The 16,359-nt window shown below is 37.1% G+C and overlaps 1 protein-coding gene across 2 annotated transcripts in view; it reads left to right on the top strand.

Moving 5' to 3' along the window:
- Positions 1-9,616, top strand: part of CERS6 (ceramide synthase 6) — a 131,660-nt gene extending 122,044 nt beyond the window's left edge. For both annotated transcript variants that reach the window (XM_085323591.1, XM_085323581.1), the window contains 2 exons: positions 1,860-2,016; positions 4,161-9,616. In XM_085323591.1, coding sequence (XP_085179717.1) covers positions 1,860-2,016; positions 4,161-4,322 — 319 coding nt within the window. In that variant the 3' untranslated portion in view covers positions 4,323-9,616. The remainder of the gene's footprint in view (positions 1-1,859; positions 2,017-4,160) is intronic.
- The last annotated feature ends 6,743 nt before the right edge of the window (positions 9,617-16,359 follow it).

The raw sequence follows: 16,359 nt of genomic DNA, 5'->3' as shown, positions 1-16,359 counted from the left end.
ATAACTTTCAGTGGAATAAACAGGACTGACTGTAACTGTTTTGAGTGTCTCCTTGATTTATAAATTGGGGTGTTACTGTGCCACGTAGAGCCACCATTGGCAGAACAAAYTGTATAAAGCTGAGATTAGAGAGTTTTAGCTGGTAGTGAGATTTTTTTTTTGCTTTAACAGAAAAATTGGTTCATTTTCTGATGTTCACATCATAAACAGATGTATTGTAAAAACACAGCTGTATGAATAAGGTTATAAAGCATCCCCTCTCACTACAACTTGGAAGAATTATGAAGCAATCATGCAGTTTAGCATAAGAAAGCAAAAATAAAAAGGAAAATATTTATTATGAAATGCCCTGCAGTATGAAGGCCAGTCTGTTAGCTTATTAGAAATCATTGACTAATTTCTGACCATGGCTGTTTGTACACATAAATCATGACCTCTAAAGGTAGTATTCTGGGTTTCTGTGTGATGTATAAGTCTTATTAATATTACCTGAGCTACTCTTTCTGTTGCTGGAAAGGACTGTGATAAAGGTGGCTGCRTAGTAAAAGGTTGTGCCTGGCATCTCTTAAGTTTTCAAACCTTGCTCAGGGGCTCAGTGCATCGAGAGCTGTGCCCAGAAGCCCTCACAGGGCCTTAGGTCTCTTTCTCACAAACCAGGTTGCTGCTGTGGAGAGCTGGGTAGTTATTTGCTTGATTAAATGTGCCATCTAGTGGTTATCTGATGATAATTGATTTTAAAAAAATGAACACAAAGCCAATGGACTTTTAAATGGATTTTTATACCAGCGGGGAAAATGGATGGAAGTTCACAAATCCTCATATTTACTCCTTTTTTTTCTCAAAGTAACAGGCATTCTTAAGTCGTCATTTTTTTTTTTCTGAAAGCGTAATTGCTTTCTACTGTCTGTTACCCACTCTCTGTTACCAGGCTGTTTGCTAAGATCTAAATAGAAATCATCTTCTATATTGGAATATTTGGGCAGAATAATTAATGCTGTATTGACAAAGCTTCATAAGCTATATTTTAAAGTTGCTTTCAGCGCCAGCATCTGAAACTTTGGTTTCCAAAGCTTGGTTCAGATAACCAGAACTGCCTTAATTTCCTTGACGCCCAGTCCCTGGCCACAAGCGTTTCCCTGATGTCTACTGTTCTTTTTTGTTAACAGCTAAACTTCTGTCATGTTTGTACTTAACTGTTATGCATATTGGATCTTGCACCCAGTGCCCACCAGAGGTAACCCTCTTCTGCTGCACAGTACCTTAATGGTTATAGTCATCTGGCTTGTTCAAGAACTGGGGTTAAGTCTGGTTGATTTATTTTGATTTGAGGTTCCTACCAGTGCTGGTATTTTCACTAAGTAGGAATTTATGTTGGAACACTCGRCTGGAGCTCCCGTTCATTCAGAGAGGTTGAATCCTATCAGGTGTTTGCCGTTGTTTCATACCCTGCTAATATCCCATCCTAACTGATCAGTATCAGACTGTTTTTAAGTTCCACGGAACGCATCAGCAGAGGAAGTTGAGATGAAAAAGCTTTATTTCAAAGAATGGAATAAAGTAACCTTTATTATTGATCAGGAAAAGAGTTGTTTGAGACAACTAACACCTACCAACTTGAAAAAAAAGCAGAAAGGGATACTGAGAAGGTGATGTTTCTTACGGGTGTTGTTTACCTCTGGAGACAGAATCATTTGTCACTCCTCTTCTGCTACAAGTCGGTCCCAGTCACTGTTGCTCTGGGAATCAAATATATGTGTGGATCCCATCTAATCAAATATTTGTCATCTTGATTTAAGAAAAGGTTCCTTTAGATTGTTGTTGACTTAAAACATCATTTTTTCTGTCACTTTCTTCTGTAGGATATTAAACACAACATTGTTTGAACTACACGAAGCTCTAGGCAATTTTCCTGCCTGGTGGGTCTTAAACATATTGCTTGCGGTTCTTCAAGTTCTGCACTGTTTTTGGTCTTATCTAATCATAAAAGCAGCCTATAAAGCTATTTCAAAGGGCAAGGTAAGACTTCACAGTTATGTTTCACGTTTAACATTTTAACTTTTTCAGAATTAACAAAGCTCTGGTCATGGACTTTCTGATTACTTGTTCTTTCTATTTCATAGCACGTTGTTGAAGACACTTGTTATTATTTCTTCTTTCCTTTAATAGAAACTTTTCCTCCCTTCTTCTGATAAATACCAAACAAATTAACATGTTATTTTTAGTGATGGTATTTGTATATACTTCCACACTTTCTTTTTGTAATCTGGTGCGCTGAACCCAACCACAATTAGRGAAATTAGATTAAAAAAAGAAAAAAGAGGAAGCAAATTGGTTTCTGTGGGCTGCCAGTTCTGTTATTTTTCTTTATATTGGTTGCTAGAAAAGCGTTCATTTCCCAGCTAACAGAGGTAATAATAATAATGCATATTAAAACTTTACTTTCTTTGTTAGTGGCAAAGTTACTGATCACAACCTCCTTTGGTCTTTAGTATTAGTGAGGCTCTGCAAAGGACTATGTATTCTCTTTCTAGGAATCCTATAGTGAGACTTGTTGTGATGAAATTTAGTATCTTGCTACCACTGTTATGGTTAAAAGGGAGATGTAATTTACAGACCTGCTAACTGCAGTAAGCTGTCTATGCTAATACTGCACTCAAATTTAGATGATCAAAATTGCATTTATAGACCTAGTCATGTAAAGTACAAGAAGCCATTTTTCCCCAAAATGGTAGAGCATGCAAATAAATATTTTAGACATATGACCTGATGTAAATGGGATTATTCCTGCAAAGCACTGCTTTCTAAGAATGTATTTGAGGGCTTAGCCTCTTGCTGGACTGAGTACAGAATCTGTCACTCACTCACTCTATATGAAAGACAATGCAGCTGTGAACTGTGTTTTGCCTGGAAGCCACACTTCTTTTCTCCTCTGCTTTGGCAATTATTAGCCTCAGCTGTCCTGTTTGAATTAAACCAGTGACTTCAAAGAGCATTATATACCCTCTCTTACTCTGCTTGTTTGTCCTTCTCCTTGTGCTGTGCTGGAAGGCTGGGAAGTGGAACACTTTGCATGTAAGTTCCTTAAATTCAGTATGCTAAATATTTATTCTGTGCAATATTTTTTTTTCTTTTGCAGTTTCTGTATGTATTTATAGCTGATATTTATGTTTATATCTGATATTTATATCCAGTGTCTATGTTTAAGGAAGACTATTTCTAAAGCTGGTTTTTACTTCTTGCTTATGCATTATCTAATACTATTCAAACCCATTCTTATCTGTAGTATCTAGGTATTGTTGTATTAAAACCATTTTTATACATGGTATATTGCTGCATTTTAAAAATAAGAGTTAATCACATCCATAACAAAAGGGTATGCAGTATAGAATCTTCTTTTGATTGTTTGCTTTCAGGATATGACTCTAGCAGAACACTTGGCCCTGTAATCTAATACCCTAGAAGAGTTTAAGATGATGCAGAACAACTGGATTGTTTAGTCTGCCTTATATTTATCATAGGCACTCAGTAYGCCATGCTGGTCCCATTGACTTTTGGCTGATGAAAAGTAATTCTACATATATCACTATTTTCCCAACAGGTTTAATATAAAAGTCCCTTTATGTAAAAGAGACTGAAATAATCTGTTAGAGCAGTGTTAAGTACAGAATCAAATTTCTGACCTCAACTGAAATCCAATTTCATCAGTGTCAGAACTGCAGGCTTGCTAGACATTGGCATTAAAAGCTACTTATTAGCGGGTATCCTGAACCAGGTATTAGTCTTCGTATGTGTTAAAGATACAGGAAATAAATTTATAGTATGATGTTAGAGGGGAGGGAGGGGTACTAGACTGAACTAGAGAACCTGAACTGTGGTTACGTTTAGTCTGTGCACAACCCTTTGTCTTAACCCTRTACCTTCACTTGAATGTACTAACTTTTGATGCAAAGTTCTCACTTTTTCTTTGAGTACAGAGTTTGCATGTATAGGCATCCGTGTTTGAAATGAGTCTAGACAGGCAAGGGCGGAGAAGTATGCCAGAGCTGAGACTGCTTTCAAAGTTCCGTTTGAAAAAAGCTTGAATTCTCTGATTCTGGCTGAAACAAAAAGGTTTTCCCTTAAATAGTCTGTTGCTTGTTTTTGTTTCTCAAATTCTACAGGTAGCAAAGGATGACCGAAGTGACATTGAGTCAAGCTCAGATGAGGAAGAAACAGGACCTCGTTCAAAGACATCACACAGCACTATCACCACTAATGGGACTGGCAGTGCCAATGGGACAAATGGGTATCTTACCAGTGGCACTTGCTCAGAGGAGCATTAATCCTTTAGTTCAATCATGACAGACAAACAAAATGAACTGTTTGCTACTGGAAGCAAATTCTAAGTTGTGAATGCGGTTTCTTCATATATCACAGCATCAGAAAAAGTTAGGAGTATCAAAGCATTCTGRTAGTGCACTGCCATATTCCCTGTTTGTGAATGAAGGCAACACACCATTCTATATACGTAGGCGCATGCTGTATGTGTATATAATTGACACAATGGGAGCGGTATTTACGTTTTTACTGTCTTTGAAATATTATTTATTTTGAATACTTTCTGGAAACTTCTGGACAAAAGGGAATATCTTTACTCAAAATTCTCAGTAGTGGGGAGCATCATGCTCAGATCTCTTCTGTCCATCCCTGTTGCTTTCACTGAATCTGCTCTAAGTAATAGTTGCTTGATTTATTACTTACAGTAAGATAGAACATAGCTTTACAGATTGTAGCTCGCTTCAGATATTTTTGCTATCTTTGTGTTTAAAGTGCTGGTTTTGAAATTGCCTATCAAATCACAGTGCTTGTTTCTCCAACATGAAGTTTTAAAACACTGGATTGGTATTTTAAATAATAGCTAATGTGGTCAATTAGCAATTGAAAAAAGAAAACCTGTGTTAATTGTGGGATATTATTTTAGATAATTTAAAATTCAAAATTGGTGGTTAGTTACWTTAGAAGTAGACTTGATTAGTTGTGCAAATACCCAAATGCACAAAAATTTATGTCAACAGTTAGGATAAACTCTTACTCTTTTTATTTTTGCCTTGAAACTTTTGACCTCTATAGATTCCAGCTTTTTGCACAGATTCTGTGTTGAAAGGTGTTTGGTCAGTTGTACCATTTTGAATCCAGAACTCACTCCTGAAACTGTTCTTACAAGTTTGGAAGGATGAGAGTAGGAATATAACRGAGAAAAAAAAAAAAAGCAGATGAAAGGTCATTGCTTCCTTGGATGCAGCTCATTCTAGGGATTGTTCTTACAATTATTGCCACTTTTTATCCTCTCTTTAGCCTATCAGGAAGGCAGAAGGTTATACATTACTAGAAGTTTATTTTAAACGCATGAAGGCTTGAGTAAAAGTTAGTTAAGAAAATTCACAGCAAGCTTCAAAGACTCAGCAGTATTTTATCACCTCTAGAAATAAAGTTAAGTGTGGTCATAAAATAATTTTGCTCTCCTGTTCTAGCCAAGGTTTATGAACTGTGTTCCCAAAGGAGAAAAAGTAACACCCAAAATAAATATCTTTTTTAAACATTATATATACACTTCCAGTTTTTAGAACAAAGTTTGTTGCTGTATTGCTAAGAAGCGTACAACTCTTGCAGAACACTTTTCTTTGATTATTATCAGTAGTGCCAGAAGTAGGAGAAGTTCCTGGGCAACAGACTCTATGCAACCTGCTCTTCGACAGTATTGTGTATGTGCACACAGAACCCATGTGCTTATAGACCAAAGACACACACAGGTGCACACGCATGCATACACACTCCTACACTCACTCATTCTTACATATTTTTATATATATGATATATATGTATGTATATGTTTATATATATACATATATATATTTGGGGAAGAAAAGAACAAAACATGAAAAAAAATTAATAATGTGTGTCCTATATATAAAGGAAATGGAGTGACATGTTCAGTTGAGATGCTATGCTGGGAAGTATTTCTGATTCCTTATACCTATGCAAATAGCAAAATACATATGGTTTCTAATGCCATAAAACATGTTTAAAGGTCATATATATACAGATTGTACTGAAGAAAGGTGTTGCCACTTCTTTCTTTTGAAAAACTGAGATTTGTTCTATTCTGTTGGTGGCTCTTGAAAACTTCTGTAACCTTTATTACTCATAAGGACTCTTGTGTGTTAGCCAGAAACGTGCTGTGAAAGTATGGGCAGGATGCCATGAATCCAAATAGCACCTCCAGTTAACGAAAGGTAAAGGTAAGAAAAATGAAAACTTGTAAATCATGGAAAAAAAGCTGTGAGTTTTACTACTGTATGTTCGTATGTATAACCCACAGACCATTTTTTGAAAAATCCAGCTGCCATCTTTGTAATTCGGCAGCTGCATAGGTTATATGTCCATGAATATATTTGAGGGAGTGGTAAGAGTCTTGCTTAGATCTCCTTCTCCCCCAGAAGCTTCTCTGCCTCTGACTTTTTTCATTTGTCTCCTGTGCCTCTGATTTTATACAGGTTATCTACAGAGTATGAGATGTGAAATAGTGATACAGGTGAAAAYAGAGTGATTGCTATAGAAAGTGTCCCATCCACAGTATTTGAAATGGTTCTTGTTTAATAATTACTGTCRAGATGATACTGAGATTTTGAAACAAGACTATCTTGGAATATATTGATTAAACATAATAACTTTTGAAATTTGATCTACTAAGATGGCCTTTGAGAATAACAGCTTAAACACTGCTTTTCCATGATGTTGATTACTACCTTCGCTGGACCATTTCCCTTATGCAAAAATAATTACAAAAATATGATATCCAGGAATGGACTGTGATATTTTGAAATGACCCAAAATTCTGAATGCTCATGAAGTATTTTATATTGCCCTGAAGGCAGAATGCTGCTCTAAATTATCAGTGTGTATCTATGGTACTGTAGCTTCCTTGATATTGGTGTAGAAAGTAATTCCCTTTAAGGATCCCTGTGCAAGAGAGGAGACCTTTGGCCTCTGTTGGTGTGCTGTGCTGTGCGTACTGTTGATTCAGCCAGCCAGGGTTGGCATCCCTGAGCTGACCCAGCAGCACTGGCTGCATACGCTCTTGATGTACCCGCATTGTTAAATAATGCAACTTAGATTGAAACTTTTCCTCTGAGGTTTAAATTAAATTGCATTTGCGATGCACTGAAGCATGTACGCAGCTACCGTGGTTCAGCTGACTCTCAGTAACCTGCTTATCCTCCTGTTACCTAAGCATGTCCCAGAGTCCTTTCTTAACAGCCTGAAATAAACTTAATAGAGGTATTTCTGGAAAATAGGAAAGACGAAACATTCAGATGAGACATTTGTGCAAATGAGATAGGAATAAGGAAACATCTTCACTAAACTTCACTGGATAATAAGCTTTCAAACTACAATTTTTTATGGAAATGAAAAATTCATGCAAATTTTTATGTCTTTAGTGAGAAGGACCAAGTGCTTTAGTCAGTGTGTTTTGATTCATTGCTTTTAACCAATGAATGTCAAAACTTTGGTTCCATCTTCCACTCCTCAGAGAGAGTGCAGTGCAGTGCTTTTCTTTTAAATTTGAATTTGTTTGCTTCTCTGCTGAAAAGCTTTGCAAAGTGCTTTTGGAGACCATTAAGTATTTAGAGGATAATCGCACATATTCCAGAAAGTTTATTGAAGTGATTCGCAGAGCTCATGGTAAATGCGATGTCCTAAAAGGTTCTGTATATTCATATCTTTTGTAGAATTGTCATTTTAGTCATTTTAGAAATGAGGCTTTGTATTCTATAACCTACTTGTTTTCAACTTCTAAGCTTCCTTTTTATAGTACAGTGCAAGACAGTACAGTACAAGTTGAGATGTTGAAGTAGCAAAAAGAAGAAAGACTTTAGACTGTAGACTTTATTAGTAAATAATAAGAATTTGTCTTCTATCTCTAGCCAGCCCAGAATATAGTAAAATAAGATTCAAATCTCCTTTTATTTACTGTTTTCCATATTGACATGCATTGTATCAAAATAAAAATCTGTGTTTTTTTTCATAAAAGACTGAAAAAATGTTGCAGAAAATGGTGGAAATATCTGATCAAACGTCAAGGGTGCTTGGGAGTCCTTTGGATCTTAATCAGTGTTAAGTAGTGCTAGTTCTAAAATGCCAGTGTCCCATGCTGTTCCCTTGTTGTCATTTTGTAGTTTTTTCTATGTATTATTTGTATAATGATTCCAACAGAATCGGAGCAGGTGTCGCAGCTTCCTTCTGGAAGCCTTCAGATGCTCTTGTTTCAGCCTGTGAACATTCTGTACAATCACCGATGCCAAATCCTTTCTTGAGACCCAACAGGGCGCACTAAAGCTTTGCTTACATTGAAGTGATTTGTGTCTTAAATTTGTATCCATTTTGAGTGAAAATCACTTTCTAGTTCTAAATGGAACACACTGGCAGAAGCAGTTACCCTGCAGCAAATGTCAGTGATCATCGACAGGAGCTGATTTAGACACAGCACATGTTTTACACAGACTGTTCTAGTAGGAAGCCTAATGCCTGTTTCATTCATCTTCTCATTATTGCAACCTTCTGTATTCTCAGAGAAACATAAGCTATCATTGGTTTTCTACAGTTGATGCTTTGGTATTTTTTTAATCTATTTGCTACAACTCATTTTTGTATGTCTCCTCTTGTCTACTTTTTGTAACATTTTTGTGAGGGGAGCTATTGAATGCTTTTTACCCTTCCTGTAATGTAGACCCTATGAGACCTAACTTCAGTGTTCTGCAAACTACAGTTGCCTTTAAACCATGAAGCAAAACCAGTTTGTGTTACTTGAGTTTTGACTGGTTTTGATTTGGTGTGGGACCTAGTGGGAACTTTGGTGAGACAAACTACTCTCTTTTTAATTTTATTTTTGAAAAAACACTAGTGGAAGTTTGGAAAAGTGGAATATGCACATTTAGCCGTTAAATTGTAAGGATTTCTGAATGTAGTTGCAATGAAAACACAGTGTTTGAGTGTGACTGTACAGAATTCTTGGGTTTTGAAATTGCTCTCAATTCAAAATGGAGGAAATGCTGTGAAATGGTATTTTTGGAGCCATGTCAATGATCACTCATGTCAGACTAAAGACCAAAGTAACTGTTTTATGGGACCTAAAATGATCTATGGAACAAAACACATTTTATGGCTTCTGAGCTTCAATCTCCTGCAGTCCCAGGATTTAACTTTTGTACACAAGCTCTCATACCATACCATGCATATTGATAACCTGCTGCAGGTCAGGGTGAGATAGATGACATCACTTCTCCTGTGTTTTCATGAAAATCCTGTGCTTGAGCAACTCTTTCAGAAATACAGTGATGTGTTAGAGCTCCACTGTCATAAACACAGTGATGTGCTAGCTAGCTAGGAGTGCTTTCATGTATAGCTGTTGTGTACAACTTCCAAAGTTATTCTATGTTTAAACTGATTTTTTTTGTTTTGTTTTGTTTTTTTAATTGGGGAAATAATTACTCTTCATAGAATCTCTGGAATCAATCAGTATTGTGGGCTATTTTAATTTGGAGACACTTTCATAATAAACATAAGTATTAGGAACATAGTGTCAGCTTTCTTCTCTTTCCTGTGAAATGCAAACGTAGTTTTTTTTTTTTTCTTTGTTTTAGCTCAAAAGACTGTTATCCAGCCTGCAAACTCCAGCATTTTTTTTAGAGCAGACCCTTGTATGCCTTTGAGTTTGTCAGTGTTTTCTGGTACTTCTTTTACAAGACAGTTTCTGACAGTAAATGTTAGAAGGACAAGTTCTCTCTATACAAATTCAAAATAAAAAAGACATTTTGCCAAGATTTCAAAAGTAAAATTTTGCATATTATTGTTTCTGAATGACCAGCTTGTGCACTTTGGAAAATCTCAGAGCTTCAGACTTTCTTAAAAGCAAATGTTCATTCGGATGTTTCAGGTAGGCTGTCAGTCACCAACTGCTAGCCACTTCTGGAAATAAGAGAAGGGCCACTGTTGTACAGTGGTTCTCCTCAGAAAAAAATCCTCAGCTGTTGATTTTGCCAAGGAAATAGCATACAGGGGTTGCACTGGTGAAACCTTTTAGACCTCTGTCATTASAGAGTGTATCAGTTCTGCTCGCTTATTTATGATAGGATTCTGTGCTTTTTCACTACTGTTAAAAGCAAAAGGGATAAAAGTTTTCTTCCAAAACAAGTAGCTCTCTGTAGCAGTGTGCTGAGCTCCAGCTTCCATACATGCACTGAAGTAGAGCCTACAAAATACTGTTGTCAGGCAGCCTTTGGTGCAGCATTAAAAGATTATGAGAAATTATTCAAATGATAGGATGTATAAAACATTCATGCAACTTCAGCAGAAAATGGAGGCCACAGTTCTCAAAACACAGATATCAGTCGTACAGTAATCTCCATATGTGAGTAGGTGTTTTGCCTCTGGAAGAGAAGGTAATCCTTCTCTTTATGATTTACATCATAATTAAAGAACTAATTACTGTAGTTAATATATCTCCATGATAATATATAGAGATAATCTCATAGTACCTTTAATATGACATTTAAATTCTTGTTTATTGAAGGGATTTATCAAGAGATATAATTATGCGAGTTTGTCCATTTTTGTCTAATGTCTTTTGCTTCCTATTCCACATTGTACCCCTCTACTTATACAGCACGAGGGAGAGGCTGTGTGTACAGAAAGTGGCTCAAGATACTGTGAAAAAGAGCAGGAATTCCTTGCCATACTGCTTTTAAGTCTGTAAAAGTCTGTCTGTTCAGGAAACTGGTTCTCAGGTGAAGAAAACAGACGGTCTGTGTTTCTTTAGAACTGAAAGCTGGCGGCTGCCCACAGAAGATGCTATTTGTGACACCGGCAGAGTCTCCTGCAGTGCAGAAGGTGAGTGGAAAAATTCCAAATGTGAAGCTGTGTTGGATGGGCAGGGTGCAGCATGACTCAGTAGCTGCTGTGATGGACAGAGTCCGGGAGCTTGTGGAGAGGGATTGCTGCTCCACATTCGGCTCTGCTAGTTTGGGAGGAAGGTTGCTGTTGTTTCCCTCATTTATGCTGGGCTTCTTTTCTCCTCTTCCTGTCCAGTTCTGCAGGATACTATTCCTACCGCTTAACAGCTTTCACACTGTCTACCCTTCACAGTGGATTATTTTCTAAAGCAGATTTCACAGAATAGGGTGCCAATTTGTGCTCAGGTGTAGAGGAGTCCAGAGTAATTTTAATGTGATCATCATAGGTTGTTTTTCATGCAGTTCTCATTTATTTTAATTGGGAATTTTAAAATGTGAACACACTCAGTATTGAAAAATATAAGAAATGGCAAGTGAATATTAGTATGAATCAGAATGCTTTTTGGGCTATCTTACATTCTCACCAATTATTGCACTACCCTCTGGACTGTGAAAACCATGGAGCTCAGCTGTGTGAAAAACGATTGCTAATTAGTTGTCCATTAGTTTCCATATTCTAAGAACTATTTATGCAAGACAAATATAGGTTAATTTGCTTTATGGAAGTCAAATTATTTTACTTATATGCTTTATTAACACCTGGAGCCTTAAGATTGTACCCGGTGAAGCTTGGCTACATAAATATCACAGAAGAAGAGGTTGAGCATTTTGAAGATAGCTGCATTTTCCTCTAAGCATCCCCCATGCATGACAATTACTGCCACGGTAAGACGCAGGGTCTGCTCTGTACAGAGGGAGCAAAGCCTGCAAGTGTGAGTGGCAGGGGGAGGCAGCGCCTCTCTTGTGAGTTGTTAGTTCAGTCCTAAAGAAAGAACCTGCTGGAACCAATGCTGATTTGAAAAAAAAATGTAAAAAATCTTTTTAGAACTTGTGGAAGAAAAGTCCTGAAAGATTGCCATGGAGAGGAGACTTCATGACTTCATGAAATTCTCAACTAATGCTAACATGTGAGGGGCTATGAAGGGGCCACAGAATAGATACAGATAGCAGATAGGCTACAGATAGCCCTAAGAAGATTAGGTACATTGGCAAAATAAACTGAGATTCAGCTCTGAGCTAATGCATTCTCTGGGAGAGGGACCTACAGACACAGAGACAGTGGGAGGAAAAAATTGAAAAGAAATAATGAGCTTGAATTTGCAATATTAGATGCTGAGGAAAAAAAAATGCTAGTGCAATTTTTGAGGCAATTAYGAGATTATGTTATAGTGCAGGGAGGTGACAAGCTGTGCAGCAGTGTTCATAATACTTCCCTTCTGAATAGCCTCCTTAGTTCAAGGTTAGCAGAGCAGCATCATGAGACTAATTAATATATTTTTAAAAAGATAAAGCTCTCAATGCAGAGTCTCTTATCAACAAAACCAGTATTACAGGCTTCTCAGGACCATCTCAGTACAGATAGGGAGTCACTGTGGGTATGCAATCACACAAATACTGCACAGGAAGCTGTTAGACCAAGACCTTAATACATCATTCACATAAGCAAGCTGCAACTGTGAAGCAAGAAGGGGCAGTTTCTGCAGGTTGCCATCTAAAATATGTGCATGTCTATTGACTGTATAGATAATATCCAAATCTCCATCTTGATATGTATATATATATATAAGGGCTTTGGTTTTAGTAACTGTATGAGGATAGTCAGTAACAAATTAGCATGCTGCTGATTTAAATCTTTTGAGGCTTGGAAGCCAGGAATCACTAATGGATATGGAGCTTGCCAAGACCTGGGAGTAAGAGTAATAGTCACACCTGAAGGTTGCATCTCTCTGGGAAACAAGGAGAATCTGTGCTCCCAAGTGAGTTGCAGACAGTGTCATTAGTGAGTCAGTATGAGGTGGCCCTGACTCAGTGCCCAGAGAAACAGCACACCTGTCACAGGCTAAGCTGTTTAAATTTCCCAGTGTTCACAAGGGGAATGGCTCGTGTGTCCTGGGGAATTTTCAGGAAAATGCATTAAAATGATTGCAGGCGACTCACACTGTAAAAGGGGATTCATTGTCAATTAGCATCTTGAACTGCATTCCTCGCTGTTGCACAGCTGTAGCACTTCACACACTTGACTTGTTCAGTGAAGGGTTCAGTCCTGCTATCCCATTCTTCATAAATAAATCTTAGGAAAGCCATTGATTTTGGAATAGTGAATGACTGATCTCCTGCTGTGTTCAGTTCACTCTTGAAAAAGTACATCGGTGCTATATATGTTTCTAGGCTTACTGTTGTGGAAATCACAGGGCTATGTGAACCTATATGGGTTCAGTTTTACACTCAGCACTCCTCCTAGATTCCCATAATAAGAAAAAAATAATCAGGGAGGAAGAAGGGTTGTGTCAGTTTGAGGAGAAAGAGGAGGGCAAAGGCTGAGGGAGAGGATCTGGCTTTCCAGATTTTCGTCTGCTGATCTTCCATTGTTGCAAGTGGGAATTGAGTTTAGTATCAAAACATTGATTTTCATGGGTGCAGAATGGGAGGTTAGCTTGGTATACTGGATAAATTGTTAATTAATACTATTCAAGCCCTTTCTATTTTCTCAGTGTTGGGTTTTTTTTTCTTTACAGAGAAAAAAGGAGTTTGCAAATGTTTCATATCATATATTAAAAGACAGATTTTAAAACATTACTCTCAGCATGTTGTTTTTACAGACATCTTTTATTTGGGTTAACAAATATGACTCTCCAGATACCATTTACAATCGTTGCATTCAGTGAACATACATTTCATGATCAGTGACTGATATTTTTAGTCTAGAAATGTCACTTGTTGATCCACGAAAGTATTGCATATGCCATTTATCATGAATTAGAGCAGAATCCCTTTCTGTCCAAAAATGAATGAAGCCTAATATGCCAAACTAACGTTTTGTTATTGGTAGCTAATTGTTCTATTCACTTGTGTCCTAGTGAAATAGTAGTCTAAAAATGGAACAAATAATTGCAGACAGTTTTTGTCTTCCAGTAAAGGTAACTTTGTTCAATTGCAGTTCTTAACCGAGCTCTTGTTTTATAATCCAATAGGTCTACATGTCTGATGTTAAAAAACAGAATTTCAGCCTAGATTAATYTCAGGCCAGTTCAAAACTTGCTCTGAAGCATTTGGTTCAAATTCTGCCTATGGCCTGATCTGCCTATCATCTTTCTGGATTTTTTTCAACAAAATAAAATCACAAACCAACATAGCACATTTTACTTTAAATGACATCAGAATTCTTCCTCCTGGAATCGTGTATGTTTCCCAGGCAGGTTACCCAAGGTGTGCTTATAGGCTCCTGAACTCAACAAGGAAGAAAGGATAGTGTTGATCCCGARAATCAGTGTCTCAGGAATGAGATGAGTACTCCCATTTCATGAGTTCYTTACAGACTCCTTAGGGCTGTGCCTAAGTTGTATTTTACCATCTTAATTCAAACAAGAAGAATGCCATAGTTCCATATAGCAGGATGATCCAGTGAAATAGTCTGCCTGTGATGCATGTTTTCTTCAATGACGACTGTGAAAGTGGATTTAAGGTAATTTTTGAACATAGCTTGACAGGCAATACAATATATAGGACTTTTTTCCAGAAAAAAAAATGCTTATTTTATTGCTGACTTTTTTTTGGGGGGGGGGGTCACCCTAAAGCACAACTATTTTAACAATCCTGCCACTTGCCAGACTTCGTTACATTGTACTGWAAGTGTGCATGTTGATGAATGAATGAGAGCAAGTCTTCAGTCATTCTAAACAGCAGGTTTTTATAATTTTGGAACCTGATTGCAGACACTCATGTTTAAAGTATCTTAGTCCTACAGTATGTTCCAGCAGGCCATTGGAGTCATTCACGCAGTCCATGCTTTACAGGCCACTGGGTCAGGCTCAAAAGATGTAAAAGTATAGAGGATCAATGGGAGAGAAATCAGCCAAAGTATTTCCTTAGTAAAGGTCTGTAAGAGCTTGCCTTTCAGCCRTTACCTGTGAGTTAGATACCTTTTYTTACAGTATCTTAAAGGACATAAATGATGTAATAATCTTTTTTGTAGGTCAAAGGAAGATAGTGGAACTAAGAACTTTTCATCAGATATCAATACCTAGTGAGAAGAAAATGAAAAACTAGCATAATGTGTGTGGAGGGGGAAAGGGGGAGAATGATGACACCAGCACAGCACGAAAGGAAGTCAATCTACTTAGAAACACAGGAAAAAATACATTTATTCGTATCACATTAACTAGCAGAATAATACTGTACTTAAGCTGTGGGTTGTGCTAGGTCTCTTTCTGCAGGGCTCTGTCAACAGAAAACATGAGTGTCTGCAGGAGACCTCCCCAACATGCAATGGAGCGGAGAGGAGGAAGCAGGGGTAAGGCTTGCATGTGTTCTTCAGTTTGTTTTTCATGCTGCATCTTCCTTTTGAGAAGCAGGCTTTATTGGTATAGAATAAAACACACTTAAAGCAAATGTTCTACATATAACTTCTTCAGTCCTGAGTTTGCAAAGTCTTTGGTGATGCTTTTAGAAAGATTAGTTAAGTGCAGAGTTGTGTGTAATGCTTGAGTGATTGCAAGGTACTAGCCCTCAAATGTAATTTCAGTTCTAACTTCCAAATGAAATTGCTTAGGTGTGACGCAAAAAGGACTGTTAGCTTTTAATCAGCTCAGAAAAGGGCAGTACAAAGTTAAGCATTACAAGATAGTTTAGTATTGCAGTTGATATCTGTAAGAACAGCATGACCAATTTGTTATATTACTGCTATAGTTCAATAATCAGATGAGAATACAGGTACTATTTTAAGCTACCTGCTGGCAACAAATATTTACATTCTTAAATTAATGCCGTCTCTGAAATCTAAACGTTATTCCAYCTGTGATATTTGTAAAGACTTTCCAATGTGAGGTCCTCTCTTGATGAATTCTCATGAATTATGAGGACAAAAGGCACGAATATGAAAGTTTTACTCTGTACATATTTTAATCATAAAGCCTTTTCTAGGCCACAGAAGTATCCCTCTCTTTCAAAAAAAGAAATTAGAATTTTGCTTAAATTTGAAGCTTAAGTCTTCCAATTACAATTTTTTAGCATAAATGAAGATTTCAAAATATCTATTTAAAAATAGATGCGATTTGCTTTATCTGCCTGTTAGTGGAAGGTGACTTTCTCCAGCCCAATTCAGTGAGGTATCTAAGCATGTGTCCTAAGTTCCTTCCTATTTAGCAGTAGTATAGACACATATTTAAGATGCTGTGGTGTGACTGAATATTTAAAATGGATCATGTGTTGCATGGTTGAAGCTTTAATGAATGTAGACACAAAATAAAGCTGATGTTCCTGTTTTTTGAAATACTGTACTCTGCAGCAGCCTCCATGGAAGTAGGACCAGATT

This window comes from Rhea americana, unplaced genomic scaffold, assembly GCF_003343005.1.
Source record: "Rhea americana isolate MKP2758 unplaced genomic scaffold, rheAme1 scaffold_12, whole genome shotgun sequence".
NCBI classification, from domain to species: Eukaryota; Metazoa; Chordata; class Aves; order Rheiformes; family Rheidae; genus Rhea; species Rhea americana.
The sequence above is the reverse complement of the archived record's forward strand: the minus strand, read 5'-3'. Positions and strand labels throughout refer to the sequence as shown.